Source organism: Gavia stellata, chromosome 2 (genome assembly GCF_030936135.1).
Source record: "Gavia stellata isolate bGavSte3 chromosome 2, bGavSte3.hap2, whole genome shotgun sequence".
NCBI lineage: Eukaryota > Metazoa > Chordata > Aves > Gaviiformes > Gaviidae > Gavia > Gavia stellata.
Genome location: NC_082595.1, coordinates 112,544,240 through 112,565,218, shown reverse-complemented (window position 1 = coordinate 112,565,218; position 20,979 = coordinate 112,544,240). Strand labels below are relative to the sequence as shown.

Below are 20,979 nucleotides of genomic sequence, written 5' to 3'. Positions count from 1 at the left end.
ATTCAGCATTCCTTGAGAAAGCGTTGGCACTCGCTTTTGCCTTACAAAGGTGATTCCCTGCTGTGTGGTCCTGCTTTTCTTTGGATCCTGAGCGTTAGTGTGGTGCTCACTTCAGTTTTCCCTTTGCGATGTCCTGGTTTATGTGCACTTGGTATACAGTCTGCGTGCCGTTTCACTGCATGAGTTTCTCAACTTCTGTGTGAAGTACTCAGCAGATAGAGCCAAAGCACAAAGCTGACATGCAGTCTTGCTCTGATTGCAACATCAGAGGAACAGCATGATGCTAGAGAGCTGTAATTTCCCTTTGCTGGTTAACTCGGTAACTCCTCTAAAAACAAAAAGTACAGGCAAAAGGGGGTTCTACTGACTTCCTGGTTATTTGGCTTTGTGATGGTTGAAAGCATAGTTGCAGTTGTTAGGGAGACTTACCTGTTTACAATAAAACTATGCAAAGGATCCTTTAAACACAAAAAAAGTAGTTGTGTCGGCTTGGGGCCGCTCCAGTGCATGAACCTTGATTGTTGGCAGCTGTAGACCTGGGGTGGTTCTTGTGCTGTAATGTTTTGTAGCATCATGTCTGTAACGTGCTTGTCTTGCACACATAAAATCTGACACCTCTAAGTGCCAGGCAGGAAGTTGATTCTTGTCTCACATCACTGAATGCAAAGTAACGAAGATTTGGTTAGGCTAGTGTCGTTAACTAGAAGGATCTGCGTTGCAGAACAGCACTTAGTCTTTTTCAGAGAGGAAGACTTCACGCTTAAACTACAGAAATAAAGAGGAAGGGGGGAAATTGCTCGCATTGGGATGGTGATAGAGCTGTATCAAACCTGTAGCTGTTGTCCCATTCCACTTCCAGGGCACATGAGCAATTCAGGCTAAAGGCACTGTCTGAAGAATGATTTCTAGCAGCCTTTCTTACAACTCAGGAAAGTGCAGGATGCCAAGACCTGTAAACATTAGCCTGGACTTCAAACAGCCTGGAAATATGGAAGCAAAGTAGGTATTTACCGCTTGTTGGGGGAGACGTGTAAACCTGTCTCTTGTCTCGTTTTAGCACGCCAATGAAGATGTGGAGAGGATGCTGTTAGGAAACAAGTGTGACATGGAAGATAAAAGAGTTGTCCCTAAAGCAAAAGGCGAACAGGTGAGCGTTGGACGGAAACTTGCTCGTCAAAGTAAGCAAAGCAGTGCTGAGGCTTCCTACCATCTCCAGGTGGTTGAGGTGCCACAACGGGATGTGCCGGGGAACAAACAAGGTAGCTGGATTTGCTAATGGTTTGTAAGTCCAGGGAATGTTTTCTCAGAAGCTGAGTTGCAAAGAACTGCAGTGAATGGAACGAGTTCGGCTGCAGTTTCTCCTTTCTTTGATAACTAAAAATTTTCAGGCATCCTTTGTTAAGTTACTTACCACATGACAGGCTTGTATGGTATCTGTTGTCTTACGTTCAGACACTGACTTGTGATGTAATGCACTTTAATTGCTGTTTCTGAATCATTAAGTTCTGAATCTTCCTTTGTGACACTTTGCCTAGCTAGTACTTCTGATGCCTGCTACGGCTGAAAGAATATTACATGCTTATAAATGCCGCTAATCCCGAAGTTGTAGCAGCACCAGTTGATTAACTCTGCAGTAACGCTAACCACCTTCTTTCTTTTTTGGTTTAGATTGCTAGGGAGCACGGTATTAGGTTTTTCGAAACTAGTGCAAAAGCAAATATAAACATTGAGAAGGCATTCCTCACATTAGCAGAAGACATTCTTCGAAAGGTAGGTGCTTACAGGATCCGTTTGGAAAAAATACCCTAAAATTTCAGCTCCTGTTGCTTTTGATGTTTACCTGAATTGTTGCAGCTTTTGACTTTGGCAGGCTAAGACAAACGAGTCCCTGAGGGAGGAATATTGTACATCTGAAGCTTCTAAGCTTCTAAAGCTTGTTTGATGTTTTGTTATTGTAGGGGTACTATCTAGAGAGAGTAGTATACATCAAGGAGCCAAGGAACGTAAAACTCGTAGTTGTTTGGCCCTTAAACTCATGGTCGTGTCATACCTGTGCTTGGAGTGAAAACAATTCACTTGGCGCGGAAGAGAATTGTCCTTGCCCTGCCACCATATCCATCGATACGCAACATTGTCTAAAAAGTCCTGGGAGCCTGTTTAGGTAGTTTAGACGTGGTTGATAGAATAGGTGAACGGGCTCTGTCACTTCCTGCCTTGTTTCCAATGATTAGCCCTCTCGGCCTCCGTGTTTCGTTGGAGGTTTTATTGGACGCTTATATTGCAACTGAGAAGAACGTGGATCACCAGTTCTTCCTGGCTCCCCCTCCTGAAACGTGCAGCGTACACGTAAAGATGGTTGTCTTTCCTGTGGCGTGTACCCAAATCTTTGTACGCCTAGAGCTGCAGGATACTGCTATTCTTGTATCCCTGGTATCTTTGAGTAGAAAATGCATCAGCTTTCAAGAGCTGCCACTGTTTTGTTGCAGGATTGAGCTGGGCTGGATACGTGGGTGGCTCCAGGGCTGGTTCCCGTTAGTTGATGTACTCCCATAGCCAAGGACTTGATTTGCACGGTAGCCCCTGTGCTAGCACATTCCTGCTTACCACCCTAGCACGGTTCCTGCCTCTCCAGCACCGAACCTCCGTGGAGCTCGAGAGGTGTGGGTTGGCCAACTCTAGCATATGTGCTTTGCTCCTAGCGAATGACCCTACGTGTTTTTTCTGCACTCCAGCTTAGCGCTAGGGACTGCTCTGTATTGAGACTGCCTTCCACCGCTCTCCTGCTATTGATAATGTCATCCGAGTTAATTGGTTAGGAATTTAGTGCGAGGTCAATGATGAATCTTCGCAACCCCTTTAAATACACATCTGCTCAACAATGCCTGGTTCGCCGCTGTAGTTCTGAGTTGTTTCTTAATCGGATTTTGACAAGCTTTTTGTGAGAAACTGGATGGAAATCCCTGGCCTTTGGTGAACGGGAGGTCAGGCTAGCAAGTTTTACTGAGCCTTTCGACCTTTAAATTTTTATTTTGGGCTGCAGTGTCTATCTGAAGAACGGGGGCTGTGTTGCTTTTGCAAGGCTGTGCCAAAGAGAATAATAAAAGGAATACAGAGACGGAACTGCAGTATTCTGAGGAATGTTTAGGTTAGTTTCTAAACAGCTGAAAGTAGATGTTAGCATCTGGTCAAAACCACTTGACTTGCATTTTTGCTTTGGTCTAACCAAGTTCACATCCCATGACGCAGATGAGCCTGTTTTGTCCGCTGCCTCAGAAACTGGTGTCCTGGTTAACTGGAAGGCAGATGCTTTTGAACAACCCCTCTTTATCCATAAATTACTCTGTGTTTTTTTGAGGTCATTAGTTCACATAATTTAACTTCAGCTTGTGTTGTTGTACGCTGTGATTTACTTACTCCACCAAAGTCCAAGTGTCAGTTCTAAGAACAGGATCTAGAAATAGTTTTAGTTAACTTTGGGGTGGTCCAAGTTCAAAAGGGGGGGTTCCAGCTTTTTCCAATCATTGTTTATTTAAAACAAAACAAAAAAACCCTTAAATTTGCATACTTCTGCTGGAGGAGGGAGGAGGATTCCCTGCATTTCTTTGGAGCTCTTTGTCCAAAGTTTATTCACAGTATTCTTTGGTGATGTAAGTCTTTTTGTAAGCCGCTGTCTCATTGGCTTTGAATACTTTTCCTTCGGATGTCTCGAGTCATCTAACTTTTTTTTCCTTGTTTCATTGCAGACCCCTGTAAAAGAGCCCAACAGTGAAAATGTAGATATCAGCAGTGGAGGTGGGGTGACAGGCTGGAAGAGCAAGTGTTGCTGAAGGTTCTCCTATATCACCAATCGCCATCCACCGCCCCTTTTTTCTCGCTGCAAAACAAACCACTCTGCCCGTTTTTAACCGTAAACCAATGTTTTGTTCCTCATCTTAACAAGCTCCTGTCTCCCTTTGTTTTTCCGTTTAGGACAGCTTGCGTACTATAATTTTCTCAACAATGTGTATAGGAAAATCATCTCCGTGACTTCATTTTTTTCATGTACCTGCTCAACTTACCACTACGTTTTGGTTGTATTATAGTCCCGTTCCTCCGACATTAAAACATATAGCAATCATATTCAACTCTATTCTGCAAATTGTATAAGAATAAAAGTTAGAATTAACAATTTATTTTGTACAACAGTGGAATCTTCTGTCATGGATAATGTGCTTGAGTCACCGTATTCTCTAGATGCATCAGCAAAAGAGCCAGGAAAACACTCATTTTCGCCTTGAGTCTGTGAATGGGGTTTATTTTGTCCTGTGCCTTATGTGGAAAGGAACTTCTGTTTTCACTTTTTTTTTTAATTTCTTTTCTTCTGGTGGAAGCATGTGCAGGAGACATACCATCCATACTTGACCATTTTAAAATACTGAACTCCTTTGTGATTGCTTTCTGTAATTGTTGGTGTAATGCATCGAGGACAAAGGGTGGTGCAAAAAAGAAAAAAAAATTACATTTAATCTGCTGTGTCTCCTTTTTGGTGATCTAGCCATTCAGAACTGTTCCTGCTGCCATTTTTTTTTCCTCACTTGCAGCTCTTTCCTTTTGCCTGCATGCTGCTTTTATTTGCATTTCTTCATGGTGTGATGTGTTAATTAAAAGGACGGCAACGTGGTATGTTTGCCAAAAATTTAATACAAAGCACTGATTTAGCTTTCAAGGTAAAAATGTTGACGATACCTACTAATTTCCCTCTAGCCAATGTCAGTTCACTAGTATATCTTCTCTCTCCTCCTGCATAGCCCTTGGGTTTTATGATATGGAAGAGTTATTTGCATGCACTAGTTTTCTATGGAGGGTGATGTGGTTGTCTACTTTATGTGTATGAATATAACATGCAATTCCCAAACTGACAGCAGTTAACATGAACTTTTAAGTTCTCTCTTACTCTTAGACGCTCCAACAAGTTGTTCGGTAGCCTAGCAAAAGGCTGAGTGAAACTAGAATTTAAAAAAAGAAAGGAGAAAAAAAAAAAGTTGGCAGTTTAATTTATTACCTCCCTGAAAACTTTCCGTTTTCCAGTGTTAAAGCTGAGTCATGGGTACTCGGGTCGGCCTTGCTCTCAGTCCCGTGCTGTGGGAACGCGGCGGGTGATCCCAGCAGGGCTGCTGAGCCCCCCGGGGATTAACTCGCTTTTCCAGCTTGCCTTCTCGCTCCGCCCGCAGCTCCGGGCCTTGCTCCGGCGTCGCCGATGGCGTGGCTTCGTCATTTCTGAAAGGAAGGGGGTTAAGGACTGCCAGTCTGACTTTGTCCGCTGCTCCGGCCGAACCGGGCGTTCGGTCTGCAGGAGCGTTTGTACGTTCGCTTGCCTTGCGTTTGAAATGCCACCTAGGAGAGCTGCTCCTGCCGAGGACAAAAACGTTTTAAATAGACGCTTCTTCCTCCCCAAGCCTCACGTTCTCTAAAGTTGGACAAGCTTGTGCCTCGCTCTTGTCCGCTTGCGTTTTGGACTGTCTCCAGTAAAGAATTAAAGTAGTGAATAACGCTGATTTAATTTTAATGAAATGACAGTGTTTAAACATTGAACTTCTAGTTTTGAACGGCTTCCCCTGTAGTAACTTGACTGAGGTGTCCCCCTTTTCCTCTGTGTTTTGGCATTTTGTCTCCGTGTGTGTTAACCCTTCCCAGTCGAGTGGCTGTCGGACTCCGGCAGGGCGCGGGGACTGGCGGATAAATTGGCACCTTGGCGTTTCTCACGTCCCGCACCCGCCGGTCGGCGTTGTAAATAGAGTACGTCTACCTTTTGGTTAAATCTGCACTTTCTAACGTTATCAAAAAGGGAAAAATGGAGAAATATACATCAAGGGTTGGGGTTTTTTTTTATATAATCCTTGTTTTAAACGTGAGCTTTTTATTTGCTTCCCGGGGCTCGGCTCCCTCTGTGTAAATCCCTCGGGATCCTTTGTAGACGCTGTGTTCGTTGCAAGCCAACAGGTAGAGAACAGGCCACTCGCTGGTACTACTAGCTCCCACCTCCATTTCGTATTCTCCTTACCGAGTTAATAAACTGAAATATTTCTAGATGGTCTACTTCTGTTCATATAAAAAAAACCAAACATGAATTTTAACCGCGGGGCTTGGCTTTGTTTTGTGTTGTGGAGTGCAAGGCCCAGGCGAGGAGGAGTGAGCAACGAGCGTCGATGCAGATGCTAAAAAAAACCAAAAAACCAACCCCAAACAAAAGTAATAATCATGTTGGAGGAATTTGCAGTAACTTTATTTCTGCTGGTATCTAAACTTCCTGCTAGCTAGCCAACTAACTGCTTGTGAAACCTCTACTTGGAAGACACCCCCCTCCCCAGCCCTGTGCGTGGAATGAAGCCTCAGGCCAGCCTAGAAAAGGATGCGAAAGCAGCTTTTCCCCGCGCCCGCCGCCGCCGTGCCCGGCTTTGCCCGGTGCCGGCTGTCGCGCTGCAGGGAGGCTTTAGCCCACCCGGCCCGTGGAGCAAGGCTCGATGCTACCTTTTTGTCAGGGCAAAAAAAAAAAAAGGTAACTTGATTAAATTGGTCACGATAAACTAAAACCCGAGGTTGAATCTATCCTACGAGTGTGTTCACCGCTTTCCGGTCAGTGCTTCGGCGCTGCCCGGGGAGCTGCTGGTGCCGCGGCCGTGCGCGGCGGGTGTAAGAGCCTCTCGGACTCGGATGGTGGAAAAACAGCATCAACTTAAGGTCTAGGATTAATTCCCATGCCTACAGTTTTTTACTTAATCTTTTAATATTTTTGCTACTCCACTCTGGCTTTTTATTTAAAACACATTCTTTTGTACCACTTACTGTATCAAATTGTATAAAAGATCACTGTCCCATTCTTGGTCATACCAAGAGCAAATAAAAGCTTTTATAAACTTGCATTGGTTACTTCCCAATTCCCTCTCGCCAAGCCTTGGCCGGGGCGCCGGCGGCCCTGCGTGCCGGGGAGAGGGCCGAGCACCAGCCCCGCTTGCGGCTGCCCCTCGGAGGAGGTGGGGGCCGGGGCTGGGACGAGACCCCCTGAGCCTTTGGGGCCAGAGGAGAGCTTTGGGGCTGCTCTGAGACCTGGCAGCTGAGACCGCTTGGCCGAGCTGCTGAAACCTGGGAAGCACAAGCTGCTTTCCACCGCTGAGAAATTACTTGGCTGGGGGTAGAGCTGATGTTTTCTGTCTTTTCGGCAGAAAAGCTTTAGGCTGTTAATTTTTCCAGGGCAGGACGGTGCTCCGAAGTGCTGCCGGCGTCTGCCTGGTCCCAACGCGGAGCCTCCGTGGGAGGGGGTGCACCCGGCTCTTGGCCGTGTCCCCGGGGATCCCCGGCTCCTTGGGGAGGACTTTCGCAGATGCATTTTTAAGGAGAGAGGGCATTTCAGCCCTTCCCTCTGCGCACCCCCCAGGTCCCAGTGGGTGCGAACTACGGGCGCGTTTTCCAGCTCCCCGAGAGCCCCAGCAGCCTCCTGGCTGTGTGTATGTATGTCCTCTATTTATTTACGTCCTTCCCCGCTGATCGGGATCCGTTCCCCCGTGCTGGTCCCCTCTTTGCGAGCTCTCCTGCCCGTGGGGCTGTGCCTTTGGGCACTCCTGGGTCGGGGATGTCACCCACCTGCAAAAGCTGGGCGAGGGGCCTGTCCCCATCCCCGTGGCGTGGGATGGCAGAGTGGGGACGTGCTTCTCCTCCGTCCTTCCCGCTGCCATGGTGTCGGTAACCGGGAGAGGGTGTTTTTGTGCTGCTGTCAGTAATAAAGCTGCTGCCGAGGCTGCGAGCGTGTCACGGCTGCGGCTGCAGCCCCCGGCACCCCGTGGGTCCCCCTCGCAGGGGGACGAGGCCGTGGGGAGCAGCTCAGCGATCCTGATTCCGACCCGGAGACTCGGCAGCGTTCTGTGGTGGGGAGGGAAGAGGTTGTCCCTGGCCGGGTCAGTGGGGCTCGGCTGCTGCTGCCATGAGGAGCCGGGGCCTCGTGCGCTGTGGCGGGGCCCGGGGGTTCACGGCATCACCGTTGCGGTGCTGTTTGTGCGAGGGGTTCCCGGGGGGCTCGGGGACCTGACAGGGACCTTCCCGCACGGACACCATCCGGCAGCTCTCAGTGTCCCCCCACTTGTTGGTGGCGTCCCTGTCAGTGAGTCTTTCCTTCTCGTCCTCCTGCCACTGTATCGTCTCTGCTCCATTTCCACCCCTGCTTCATCCCTGTCCCTGCTTCTTCCCCTTCCCTGCGCCTTCCCCATCCCTGCTTCATCCCCATCCCTCCTCTTCCATCCCTGCTCCTTCCCCAGCCCTCCTCCTTCCTGTCCCTGCTCCTTTCCCATTCCTGCTCCTTCCTGTCCCTGCTCCATCCCCATCCCTGCTCTTCCATCCCTGCTCCATCCCCATCCCTGCTCTTCCATCCCTGCTCCTTCCCCATCCCTGCTCCATCCCCATCCCTCCTCTTCCATCCCTGCTCCTTTCCCAGCCCTCCTCCTTTCGCATCCCTGCTCCTTCCCCAGCCCTGCTCCATCTCCGTCCCTGCTTCTTCCCCTTCCCTGCGCCTTTCCCATCCCTGCTCCTTCCCCATCCCTGCGCCATGCCCATCCCTGCTCCATCCCCATCCCTCGTCTTCCATCCCTGCTCCATCCCCATCCCTCCTCTTCCATCCCTGCTCCATCCCCATCCCTGCTCCATCTCCGTCCCTGCTTCTTCCTTTTCCCTGCGCCTTTCCCTTCCCTGCTCCTTCCCCATCCCTGCTCCATCCCTACCCCTCCTCCTCTTCCATCCCTGCTCCTTTCCCAGTGCTGTGCCATGCCCATCCCTGCTCCATCCCCATCCCTCCTCTTCATCCCTGCTCCTTTCCCAGCCCTTCTCCTTCCCGTCCCTGCTCCTTTCCCATTCCTGCTCTTCCATCCCTGCTCCATCCCCATCCCTGCTCCATCCCCATCCCTCCTCTTCCATCCTTGCTCCTTTCCCAGCCCTCCTCCTTTCCCATGCCTGCTCCATCCCCATCCCTGCTCCATCTCCGTCCCTGCTTCTTCCTTTTCCCTGCACCTTTCCCATCCCTGCTCCATCCCCATCCTTCCTCTTCCATCCCTGCTCCATCCCCATCCCTGCTCCATCCCCATCCCTCCTCTTCCATCCCTGCTCCTTTCCCAGCCCTCCTCCTTCCCGTCCCTGCTCCTTTCCCATCCCTGCTCCTTTCCCATCCCTGCTCCATCCCCATCCCTCCTCTTCCATCCCTGCTCCATCCCCATCCCTGCTCCATCCCCATCCCTCCTCTTCCATCCCTGCTCCATCCCCATCCCTGCTCATTCTGGGAAGATTTTCATGTGTCCCGACAGGTTTGGGCTTTGCCCCGCAGGACCCCACTGCCGCTGCTCCGATGGCACCTTTGGGTCCCCCCAGGACCCACAGCAGGACCCCACCCTGCGCCGAGTGGGGCCCTCGCGGAGGGGTCGGGCTCTCGGGCACCCCTCGCCGAGGGGCTCTGGGGCAGCCCCTGTGATTTGCCCGGGGGTGCTCCTGGGGGACAGCGGGGTGGCAGGGCCCAGCGCGGGTGGCTCGTCCCCGGGGCTGCCCACTGGCCCCGCAGGCGCCCTCCTGGTCCCACATCTCCCACTGCCCGGGGGGGTGGCCGGGGGTGCACCCCGAGACCCCTGTGGCACCCGCGGGGCCGGAGGGGGCCCCGAAGCGGTGGCCGGTGGGTGATGCTGAGCTGGGCCGGGGCCCCACAGCCCCCACGGCTGTGAGCGTGTCCCCAGCGCAGGGTGTGGGGCCCCCCCAGCCTGCTGTCCCCAGCTCAGGGTGGCCCTGAGTCCCCAGGGTGCGGGGTGTCCCCAGGGCTCGGGGTGTCCCCAGGGTGCGGGGTCCCCCCATGGCGCAGGGTGTCCCCATGGCGCAGGGTGTCCCCAGGGTGCGCTGTGTCCCCAGGGTGCGGGGTCCCCCCCAGGGTGTGGGGTCCCCCCAGGGTGCGGTGTGTCCCCAGGGTGCGGGGTCCCCCCCAGGGTGTGGGGTCCCCCCAGGGTGCGGTGTGTCCCCAGGGTGTGGGGTCCCCCCATGGCACGGAGTGTCCCCAGGGTGCGGGGTGTCCCCATGGCGCGGGGTCCCCCCAGGGTGCGGTGTGTCCCCGGGGTGTGCTGTGTCCCCAGGGTGCGGGGTCCCCCCATGGCGCGGGGTCCCCCCAGGGTGCGGGGTCCCCCCCAGGGTGCGGGGTCCCCCCATGGCACAGGGTGTCCCCAGGGTGCGGGGTCCCCCCATGGCGCGGGGTCCCCCCAGGGTGCGGGGTCCCCGCTCGGTGAGCCGGTGATGTCCCCGCCGGGGGGTCCCGGTGATGGTGACAGTCCTCGCCGGGGGGTCCCCGCTCCCCGTGCCGGTGCCATTCGTGTCTCGGGTCGGTGGGCAGCGCTGGGCCGGGGGGGGCCCCGCGGCGGATGGGGGTGTCGGCCCTGTCCCCCGCCGAGGCCCTCCGCGACCCCCGGCCCCCGCAGCCCCCCCCGTCTCGGCCCTTCCAGCCCCGGGGGCTCCTTGGGAACCCCCCGCCGAGGCCCCCCCCGCCGCACCGGGGCCGGATCCGGCAGCGCCACGGGCCGGGGGGGGGCGGTCACCCCTCGCCCCCTTCCCTCGGCGGCCAAAGGGAGCCGAGCCCCCCCACGGCGCCCCCCGGGTCGGCGGGGCCGAGCCCCCCCCGCTGCCCCCCCCCCGCCCTCCTCCGGGCGGCGCGGGCGCGGCCACCCCCATCCCCGGGGCAGCGCCCCCCCCCCCCCCGGCACCCCCGGGAGCAGCCCCCGCCCGGGGGGTCCCCGCCGGGGGGGTCCCCGCCCGCCGCCGCCGCCGCCTCCCCCCGCCCCCGGCGCGGGGGGGTCCCGCCTGTCGGGGCGGGCGGGCAGGAGGGGCCGGGGGCGGGCGGGGGGCGGCTCCCGGCGGCCCCGCTTTGCCCCGGCCCGGCGGCGGCGATGGAGGCCGGTGCGGCCGCCCCCCCCCGCGGCCCCGGGCCGGCCTGAGCCGCGATGCGATGGAGAAGCTGGCGGCGGGGCTGGCCCGGCTCCGCTGGAGCCCCGCGGCGCTGCCCCTCGACGCCATCGTCAGCCAGTGCCGGCTGCCCACCCTCGTCTGCCTGGGGCAGGGTGAGCGGCGGGGCGGGGGGCCGGGGGGGGCTGGGGGGGGCTGGGGGGGGCTGGGGGGGGCCGGGGGGCCGGGGGGGCCCGGGGGGAGATGAAGGCGGGAGGGGCCGGGAGGAGAGGGGGCCAGGGAGGCTGGAGTGATGGGGAGGAGGGAGGGAGGAAGGCTGGAGTGATGGGGAGGAGGGAGGGAGGAAGGCTGGAGTGATGGGGAGGAGGGAGGGAGGAAGGCTGGAGTGATGGGGAGGAGGGAGGGAGGAAGGCTGGAGTGATGGGGAGGAGGCAGGGAGGAAGGCTGGAGTGATGGTGAGGAGGCAGGGAGGAAGGCTGGAGTGATGGGGAGGAGGGAGGGAGGAAGGCTGGAGTGATGGGGAGGAGGCAGGGAGGAAGGCTGGAGTGATGGGGAGGAGGCAGGGAGGAAGGCTGAAGTGATGGGGAGGAGGGAGGGAGGAAGGCTGGAGTGATGGGGAGGAGGGAGGGAGGAAGGCTGGAGTGATGGGGAGGAGGGAGGGAGGAAGGCTGGAGAGGTGAGGAGGAGGCTGGGAGGAAGGCTGGAGTGATGGGGAGGAGGGAGGGAGGAAGGCTGGAGTGATGGGGAGGAGGGAGGGAGGAAGGCTGGTGTGAAGGGTAGGAGGGAGGGAGGAAGGCTGAAGTGATGGGGAGGAGGCAGGGAGGAAGGCTGGAGAGGTGAGGAGGAGGGAGGGAGGAAGGCTGAAGGGAGGAGGGAGGGGGTGGAGGGCAGAGGGATGGGGAGGAGGGAGAAGGCTGGAGAGGTAAGAAGGAGGAGGGATGGAGGGATGGCGATGGGCGGAGTGAAGGATGAGGAGGGAGATAGGAAGGCCGGAGAGGTGAGGAGAGGAGGAATGAAAGCCTGAGAGGTGAGGAGGAGGAGGGAGGAAGGCTGGAGGGATGGAGAGGAGGGAGAAAGGGGTAAAGGGAGGAGGAGGAGGAGGGAGAGGGGAAGACTGGAGGGGTGAGGAGGAGGAGGAGGAGGAAGGAAGGCTGGATGGGTGAGGAGGAGAAGGGAGAGAGGAAGGCTGGAGGGGTGAAGAGGAGGCGGGAGGGAAGGTTGGAGGGATGAGGAGGAGGCAGAGTAGAGAGGACCAGGAGAAGGGAGGAAGGCCGGAGAGGTGAGGAGGAGGGAGGAGGAAGGCCGCAGGGCCGGGTGAGCCATGACCCAGCTGCTGCCCCAGGTCCGGGGGTGCTGTTCGGGCTCTTCTCCGGGGGGGGCCGGGGGCTGCCCCCACCCCGTCCCTGCGCCTGGCGGGTGGGGGGTGAGTGGGGGGGTGGGGGCCCAGGCTGCCCCCCCGCCCCCCAGCCATGGGGCTGGGTGCTGGGCGCCCTCGTCACCCTTTCGGGCGAGGAGCGGCGGTGGTGGCACCGGGCTGGCAGGGGGTCGCAGCCCCTGTCCCCTCCCCGGGCCACGGCCTGGGGGGGCCCTGGTGTGACCCCCCTCCCCAGGCTGGGGGGGATCGGGGGGGGCAGGGAGCGGGGTGCACTGTGGGGTGCACAGGCACCAGCACAGGGCCACCCTGGAGTGGCCGTGCAGGCGGTGCCCCCCCAGAGCAGGGTGCATCCCTCCAGAGCAGGGTGCCCCCCCTCCAGATCAGGGTGGCATCCCTCCAGAGCAGGGTGCCCCCCCCAGATCAGGGTGCCCCCCCCTCCAGATCAGGGTGCCCCTCCTCCAGATCAGGGTGCCCCCCCAGAGCAGGGTGCCCCCCCCCTCCAGAGCAGGGTGCATCCCCCCCCAGAGCAGGGGTGCATCCCTCCAGGAGCAGGGTGCCCCCCCCTCCAGATCATGGTGCCCCCCCAGAGCAGGGTGCCCCCCCCTCCAGATCAGGGTGCCCTCCCCAGAGCAGTGTCCATCCCTCCAGGTCAGGGTGCTCCTCTCCGGAGTGGGGTCCCCCCTCTAGAGCGGGATCCATCCCCTCCGGAGCAGGGTGGGTGCTCGGGGCCGTGCCGGGGGTGGGTGCCGGGGGCTGTGGGGTGCAGCGGTGGGGAGGCCCCCCGGCTCAATAAACTTCTTGTTTGCGGCGGGCTGCAGCTTTTCAGGGGGACAAAGAAATTGTTTCCTGGGCAACTGGCGGCTCTTGGCAGCGGGCACCTGCTCATCCCTCCGGCTGGCTGTCCGTCTGTCCGGCCGTCTGTCCGGCCGGCCACCCCCGGGAGCCCCGGGGAGGGTGGTGGGGGGTGTCGTGGGGATGGTGACAGCCCCGTCCCCCGGCAGGCGAGCGCGTTGGAGGGGGTGAGCGCCCAGGACGTGCTGCTGGTCCACTCCTGCCGGCAGTGGACGACGGTGACGGCTCACAGCCTGGAGGAGGGACACTACGTCATCGGCCCCAAAATCGACATCCCGCTCCAGTACCCAGGTGGGGCGCGAGGACGGGGGTCGGTGGCCCCTGGGGCACCAGGGCTGGGACCCCACCTCGGCGGCTGAACCGGGGGGCTCCGGTATGGCCCGGTCTGGGGGAGGAGATGCTCCGGTCCGGGGGCTGCTCTCCGCCTCGGCCACCCTGTCAGCACCCAGCCCAACGCTGGCGTGAGGATGGGACGGGATGCGGCCAGGGATGGGAACAGGGATGGGACGAGAACGGGGACAGGGATGGGATGGGATGGGGACAGCAATTGGGATGGGGATGAGGATGAGGGCAGGATGGGAGAGGGCCGGGGATGGGAGTGAGGATAGCGATGGGAAGGGATGGGATGGCAACAGGGACTGGGATGGGGTGGGATGGGATGGGATGGTGACAGGAACTGGGATGGGATGGCGACAGGAACTAGGATGGGAAGGGATGGGACTGCAAGAGGAACTGGGATGGGATGGGATGGTGACAGGGACTAGGATGGGAAGGGATGGGATGGCAACAGGGTCTGGGATGGGATGGGATGACGAGAGGAACTGCGATGGGATGGGATGGTGACAGGGACTAGGGTGGGATGGGATGGTAAGGGATGGGATGGCAACAGGGAGACTGAGATGGGATGGAGATGGGATGGGATGGGATGGATGGGATGGCAAGAGGAACTGGGATGGGATGGTGGCAGGGTCTGGGATGGGATGGGTTGGTGATGGCGAAAGGAACTGGGATGGGATGGGATGGGATAGGATGGCGAGAGGAACTGGGATGGGATGGGATGGCAAGAGGAACTGGGATGGGATGGTGACAGGGACTGGGATGGGATGTGATAGGGACAGGGATGGGACCAGGGTAGCGGCTGGCAATGCAGATGAAGGTGCTGCGATGCCGGCAGCCGCTGTGGCGAGCGCCTTAATGACCGCTCTAAGTGCTCGCCATGTCGGTAATGAGTCCTGCTAATAAATAAATAATGGGAAATGGAGGGGGGGGAGGGGTTAATCGCCCGTCCCAAGGTGGGGGGCCGAGAAGGGGGAGGGCCGGGCTGTGTGTTAACCGGCTTTGGGGGGGGCTTTGGGGGGTCTTGGCTGTGGCGGAGCTGGCTCAGGCACCACGGCTCCAGCCTCAACCGACTCCTGCGTCCCCTGTGCCGTGGCCCCGGCTGGGACCCTGCCGGGCGAGGGGCAGCGTGGCCCCCAGCACCGCTGGCCCGAGGGGCTGGCAGCGGCGGAGCCGGTTGGCGCGGGCGCGTCGGGGGATTAATATTCCCCTCAGGTCCGTCCCCGCCGCGGCGATGCGGATGGCGGCAGTTTTGCTGCCGGCCGCAGCCCCCACCGCTCCCCACTCCTGCCTTCGCCTCCGCCGCCAGCTCTGTGCTGAGCCGCTGGGTCCCCTCCCCGGTGGCTCTCGCCCCCAGAGTGGGGGGGGTGCGGGGCCCTGGTGGGGCTGGGGCCGGGTTTTGGGGAGCAATGGGGCTCCCTGTGATTCTGGCTGCTCCGCTGGCCCTGCTCCAGAGGGGTTCCTCCATTCGCGGGGCATTTCTGGGGCCACTTCGGGGTGTTCCCACAGCTCTGGGGGTGCCGGAGCAGCATCACCGAGACACCCCGGGGCTTTCTGCTTTGTCCCACCCAAAAGCCCCCCCCGCCTCGATGGGTCGTTGTGGGGGGTGCTTGTATGGGGGATGCTCTGGTGTCTTGTAGCACTTGGACACACGGAGTGAAGCCCACAGAAATGCCCCCCCCAAATGTGATGGGGACCCCAGGCCATCCTCGAGGGTGGCTGTCCCCCCGTGAAGGGCCGTGCTGGCCCCCCAGGTGGGTCACAGCAGGTCCCCGGGGCCAAGCCCCGGAGATGGGCTCCGCTCACCACCATGGGTCTGGCTGGCCCACACAGGGAAGTTCAAGCTGCTGGACCAGGACCGGGACATCCGCGAGCCCGTGCAGTACTTCAACAGTGTGGAGGAGGTGGCCAGCATCTTCCCGGACCGTGTCTTCGTCATGGAGGCCATCACCTTCAGTGTGAAGGTCGGTATGGCGATAGAGGGGACAGGAGGGGACAGTGGTGGGACAGCAGGTGAATGTCAGGGAGTGGTGAGGTAGCAGAGGATGGTGGTGGGACATTGGGGTTGGTGGTGGGACATCGGGATGGTGGTGGGACATTGGGGATGGCGGTGGGACATCAGGGGATGGTGGTGGGACATTGGGGTTGGTGGTGGGACATCGGATGGTGGTGGGACATTGGGGATGGCGGTGGGACATCAGGGATGGTGGTGGGACATTGGGGATGGTGGTGGGACATCAGGGGATGGTGGCGGGACATCAGGGATGGTGGCGGGACATCGGGATGGTGGTGGGACATTGGGGATGGTGGTGGGGCATTGGGATGGCGGTGGGACATCACGGGATGGTGGTGGGCCATCAGGGGATGGTGGTGGGACATTGGGGATGGTGGTGGGGCATTGGGGATGGCGGTGGGGACATCACGGGATGGTGGTGGGCCATCAGGGGATGGTGGTGGGGCATTGGGGATGGTGGTGGGACATCAGGGGATGGTGGTGGGACATTGGGGATGGTGGTGGGACATCAGGGGATGGTGGTGGGACGTTGAGGATGGTGGTGGGACATCAGGGGATGGTGGTGGGATGTTGGGAGAGGACAGTGGTCCACCAAGGGATGGTGGTGGGACAGCAATCAAGGACTAGTGTGGGGACATCAGGGAGCAGCGGTGGGGCATCAGGGGATGGTGGTGGGAATCAGGGGATGGTGGTGGGACATCAGGGGATAGTGGTGGGGCATTGAGGATGGTGGCGGGAACCATGGGTGGTGGTGGGACATGAGGAGATGGTGGTGGGACATCAGGTGTTGGTAGTGGAACATCAGGGAATGGTGGTGGGATATCAGGGGTAGGTCATGGGACACCAGGGACAGTGGTGGGACATCAGGGTATGGTGGTGGGAATCGGGGTGGTGGGACATTGGGTGTCAGTGGTGGGACATCAGGAGAAGACAGTGGGACAGCGGGGGGGGGGGTGGTGGGACATTAAGGGTTGGTGGTGGGACACCAGGGGATGGCAGTGGCACATCAGGGGTTGGTGGTGGCACATTACAGGATTGGTGGTGGGATGCCAGGGGACAGTGCCAGGGCAGCGGGTCCCATGGTGGGGCTGTCCCGGGGCAGGTTGGTGTCGGGGGGAGTTCAGCGAGGACAGCGAGGTGTACAACTTCACGCTGCACGCGGGGGACGAGCTGACGCTGATGGGCCAAGCGGAGATCCTCTGCGCCAAGACGGTGAAGGAGAAGTCGCGCTTCAACACCATCCTGCGGAAGCTGGGCAAGGCGGGGCCGGCGGCGGGGGCCAGGCAGGTGAAGGGCAAGATGCCCTGCCTGATCTGCATGAACCACCGCACCAACGAGAGCCTCAGCCTGCCCTTCCAGTGCAAGGGCCGCTTCAGCACCCGCAGCCCCTCGAGCTGCGGCTGCAGGAGGGCGAGCACACCATCCGCAGCATCATCGAGAAGGTGCGGCTGCCCGTCAACGTGGCCGTGCCCAGCCGCCCCGCGCGCAACCCCTACGACCTGCACGCCATCCGCGAGGGCCACTGCTACAAGCTGGTCAGCATCATCTCCAAGACGGTGGTGTTGTGCTGCATCCTCCGCCGGGACGAGCTGGTCCCCTTCCACTTCCTCCTGCTGACCGACATGCCCCGCTTCCAGCTGCCCGAGGGGCTGCTCGCCGGGGACCCCCAGCTGGAGAAGCTGCTGCGGGACAGTGCCGCGTACTGCCACGACCGCTTCAACCCCGACGAGTACTCGCGGGCCGTGCGCGAGGCCAAACCGGACTTTTCGGAGGAGTGCGCCAGCCCCCGGCGCCTGCGGCTCTGCCTGCCCGCCTGCGCCCGCGAGGAGCTCAGCCAGCCCCTCCAGCGCCTCTCCCTCTGCGCCTGCAGCACGGGGGTCCCCCGGGAGCCCACCGCCCGCTGCCAGGGACCGCGGGGCAGCGGGGGGCGGCACCCCACGTCCGCCGCTGCCCGACTTCCCCGACCCCGACCGGGAGTACATGACGCCCGACTGGGCCGAGCCCGAGTTCAGGACTCAGGACCCGCTGGAGATCCCCTACGAGGAGCTCTGGAGCAACCCCAGCCCGGAGGGCTGCTGCGAGCCCGGCAGCGGCACCGGCCGGCAGGACCTCGTCTCCTTCAGGGCCGTCACCCCACTGGGCTCCCCGCACCGCCCCGGCGTGCCCGGGGACGAACCCCGCGGGGATACCCCACCCCCTGTGCCACCCAAGTCGGAGGCGGTAAGAGCCACGGTCCTGTCCCCAGGGATGGGGAGTGACACCCCTGGGGTCCCGCTGGCTGCCAGCCACCCTGGCCGGCCGGTGAGCCCTGGCGCAGCCCCGCCGGCAGCCCCACGCCATGGGCAGGGGGTGCACAGGCCGGGGCTGTGCTGTCAGCCCCACGGCACGGCCAGCCCGACTCCCCTGGGTGCTGCGGGCGTCTGGACTGGGAGCCCCTGTCCCCCAGCTCCAGGGTCCCTCCCCAGCTCTGTTGGGTCACCCGAATCCTCTTGGCTCCCGGGCACCACAGGGTACCCTGTTTCCCAGGGCTGCCCATCACTGGGGCTACCCGAATTCTCAGGACAGCCTTGTACCATGGGGTCCCCGGTTCCCCCGGGCTCTCTGCACCATGGGGTACCCGAATCTCTTGGGCTTCCCAGCACTGTGGGGGTACCCAAATCCTCTGGGATCCCCTTCACCATGGGGTGCCCAAAACCTCTGGGATCCTCTGCACCATGGCTTTTGGAGTCCTTAGGGCTCCCCTTCACCATGGGGTACCCAAATTCTTTGGGGTCCCTGCACCATGGGGTACCCAGTTCCCTGGGGCTCCCCGTTGGAACCCAGCGCCTCGTGGCTCAATCCAGGCTGGCTGCCCCCGAGCCCCCCATCACCCCCTCCAGCTGCGGGGTCCTGGGGCAAATCCCCCGGCACCGGTGACCGGGGGCCTGACAGCGCTCCCCCCTGCTTCCAGGTGAAGGAGGAGTGCCGGCTGCTGAACGCACCCCCCGTGCCACCCCGGGGCAGCCGCCCCCCGGCACCCTGCAGCCCCCCGGCACCCCTGCACTGCCCGAAGCTGGCACCCCGCTCCCTCGCCCAGCCCCAGCCTCTCCTACTACTCCTCGGGGCTCCACGATGGGTGAGTGGCTCCGGCGCGGCCGGGGATGTCGGGGTGCTGTGGTTGGGGATGGGGTGGTGGGTTGACACCCCGGGGTGGGATGTCCCTGCTGGGGCTGGGGGGGGAGCGCAGCCCCGGGGTGATGGTGATGCTCCCTTTCCTCCGGCAGGTCGGTCCCGCGGAGCGGCAGCGGCTCGCCCTCGCCCGACGCCTACTCCCTGTACTGCTACCCCTGCACCTGGGGCGACTGCAAAGCCGGGGAGGCCCCCGGGCGCCCGCTGCCCCCCACTGCCCAGCCCGCCCCCACCTCCTGGTCGGACCCCTGGGCGTACGCCGAGGCGGGCAGCGGCTGCTCGACCCCGCTGCCGGGGGCCGAGCCCCCCCTGAACCCCTACCGCAGCTGCCCCCCGCCTCAAGCCCCCACACCCCCAAAAACGCTTTGCCCCCTTTGGGGCACTCAACCCCTTCGCCGGCCCTGCTGAATGGCCGGAGACCCCAGAGTGGCCCAAGCCGCCTTCGGCCCCGGCCGCCCCATCCTCCTCCTCGCCAGAGCCCTTCGCCCCCGTCGAGGAGCTGGCGCCCCCCCCTCGCCCACCCAAGGGCTTCGAGGGGGACAGCATCGTCATCCGCGGGGCAGCCCCGCTCTCGCCCACTGTCCTGCGCGGAGGCCGAGGGCGGCGTCACCCGCGTCTACCTGGCACAGGGCGTCATCGAGGTGCCGCCGGCGGCGCGGGGCGATGGGGGGGCCCCGCCGGCCGCCCCCCGTCCCAGTGGGGATGGCTCACCCTGGCTGCCCCCCGCCGACCTCTCGGCCCTCTCGCTGGAAGAGGTCTCCAAGTGCCTGCGCTTCATCGGCCTCTCCGAGGACGTGGTCAGCTTCTTTGCCCGCGAGCGCATCGACGGCAGCATCTTCGTGCAGCTCAGCGAGGAGATCCTGGCCGACGACTTCCGCCTCACCAAGCTCCAGGTGAAGAAGATCATGCAGTTCATCAAGGGCTGGCGCCCCAAGATCTAGCCACACGCTGGGGACCCCCTGGACCGTGGGGGTCCCCCAGCCACCTGGACCATGGCTCTGGCTCTTCCCGCTCCCATCCCCTGCCCCACTCCGGGGGTGCTCCGATGCGGCAGTGCCCACCAGCTGTGGGCTTTCCTCCTCCCTGGCAGCTCGGCCCTATCACCCAGCCCTCCTTCCTTTCTGTTTTAACACTGGACGGTAATTTTGGCCCGAAGGGGCTGGAAAATACTGGAGTTTACGTTGACTGGTTTAACTTAATCCTTGTGGATTAGTGTAATAAACATACGGGAGAAAAACAAGCCACCGGAGAAGCCCCTTGCTCAGGGAGGAGGGGGAAAGGGGCTCTTGGAAGGGATGGAAGCTCCGGGGGTCACTCCTCATGGGAAGGGACCTGTGTCCCCCCTGCAAAGGACTGGGAGCTGCTCCGGGCTGCCTGCACCCCAGGGTGATTTCAGGGGCCTGGAAGGGAGTTCCCCTGCCTGAGGGACACAGCCGACCCTGGGAAAGGGAGGCAGGGACCCGTATCCACCACCCGAAGCACCCCGCTCTCTCGAGGCATTGGTGAGGTGCCCCTCAGATCCCTGAGCTCCCCAAGCCCCACTGCACAGAGCTTGATGGAGCCACAGCAGTGGGAGGGTCTGGGACCCGACCTCCCCAGGCCCCAACTCTGGGGAGCCGGGCTGCCCCAGACAAGGCTCACACCCCACAAGCACAGCCCTCCACGCAGGGGGCAGGTCCCGGGGGCTGCTGCATCCCCCCAGAGAGGGCTGGTTACCAGCTCCGCAGGCAGCCCCGTGCCTACCCCAGCAGGCTGCAGAGGCAGGATGAGATGATGTCTCAGCCTGATTTTGTCCCAGTAGCTTTGAGAAACAAGCACAGACGTGACACAAAAAGAGCATCGCTCCGCTCTTGGCCCAAGGCCTGCCAGTGCAGGAGGAAGGCTGGAGCCCAGGGAGGCAGCGAGCGGCAGCGGGCCGGGGAGGCAGAGGCCAGGCCAGCTCTGGAATTAGTGACAGGTGCACAGAGATTTAAAGCCTTTTAGTTTAAACTGAGCTCTCCCCAACAGGGGACCCTTCTGGCCTTCGGCTGCTTGATTTGCAATTACAGGCGGGTCCATCTGCCAGGAGAACCCCGGCGGCAGCGCTCAGGGCCAGACAAAAGAGCCAGAGGCTCCTCACAGACCCTGATTGATGGCAGAGGTGACAGAGCTGGTCTTTGTTCTGCACTACCGCCCTCCCCTGCCTTTCCCCACCCTCCGGCAACTGCCAGCAGCCCCTTTGTGGGTCTCTCAGGCGGCAAGCACGGAGAGGATCCCAAAGGACTGCCTGAACGATTTATTTCCGCCT

At 60.5% G+C, this 20,979-nt stretch overlaps 2 protein-coding genes across 2 annotated transcripts in view; both read left to right on the top strand.

Annotated features, from left to right (window-relative positions):
* The window catches only part of RAB10 (RAB10, member RAS oncogene family), a 47,498-nt gene extending 40,601 nt beyond the window's left edge, over positions 1–6,897 (top strand). The window contains exons 4-6 of the mRNA XM_059827622.1: positions 1,058–1,147; positions 1,669–1,770; positions 3,744–6,897. Of these exons, the coding sequence (XP_059683605.1) occupies positions 1,058–1,147; positions 1,669–1,770; positions 3,744–3,827 (276 nt within the window). The 3' untranslated portion in view covers positions 3,828–6,897. The remainder of the gene's footprint in view (positions 1–1,057; positions 1,148–1,668; positions 1,771–3,743) is intronic.
* A 4,093-nt stretch (positions 6,898–10,990) lies between these two features.
* Positions 10,991–19,633, top strand: GAREM2 (GRB2 associated regulator of MAPK1 subtype 2). The gene is given in 11 exon segments (XM_059835693.1): positions 10,991–11,106; positions 13,329–13,465; positions 15,344–15,478; positions 16,627–16,905; positions 16,908–17,476; positions 17,478–17,744; positions 18,475–18,590; positions 18,592–18,639; positions 18,788–19,022; positions 19,024–19,284; positions 19,286–19,633. Coding segments are annotated over 11 exon segments (2,511 nt in total).
* Positions 19,634–20,979: the final 1,346 nt, after the last annotated feature.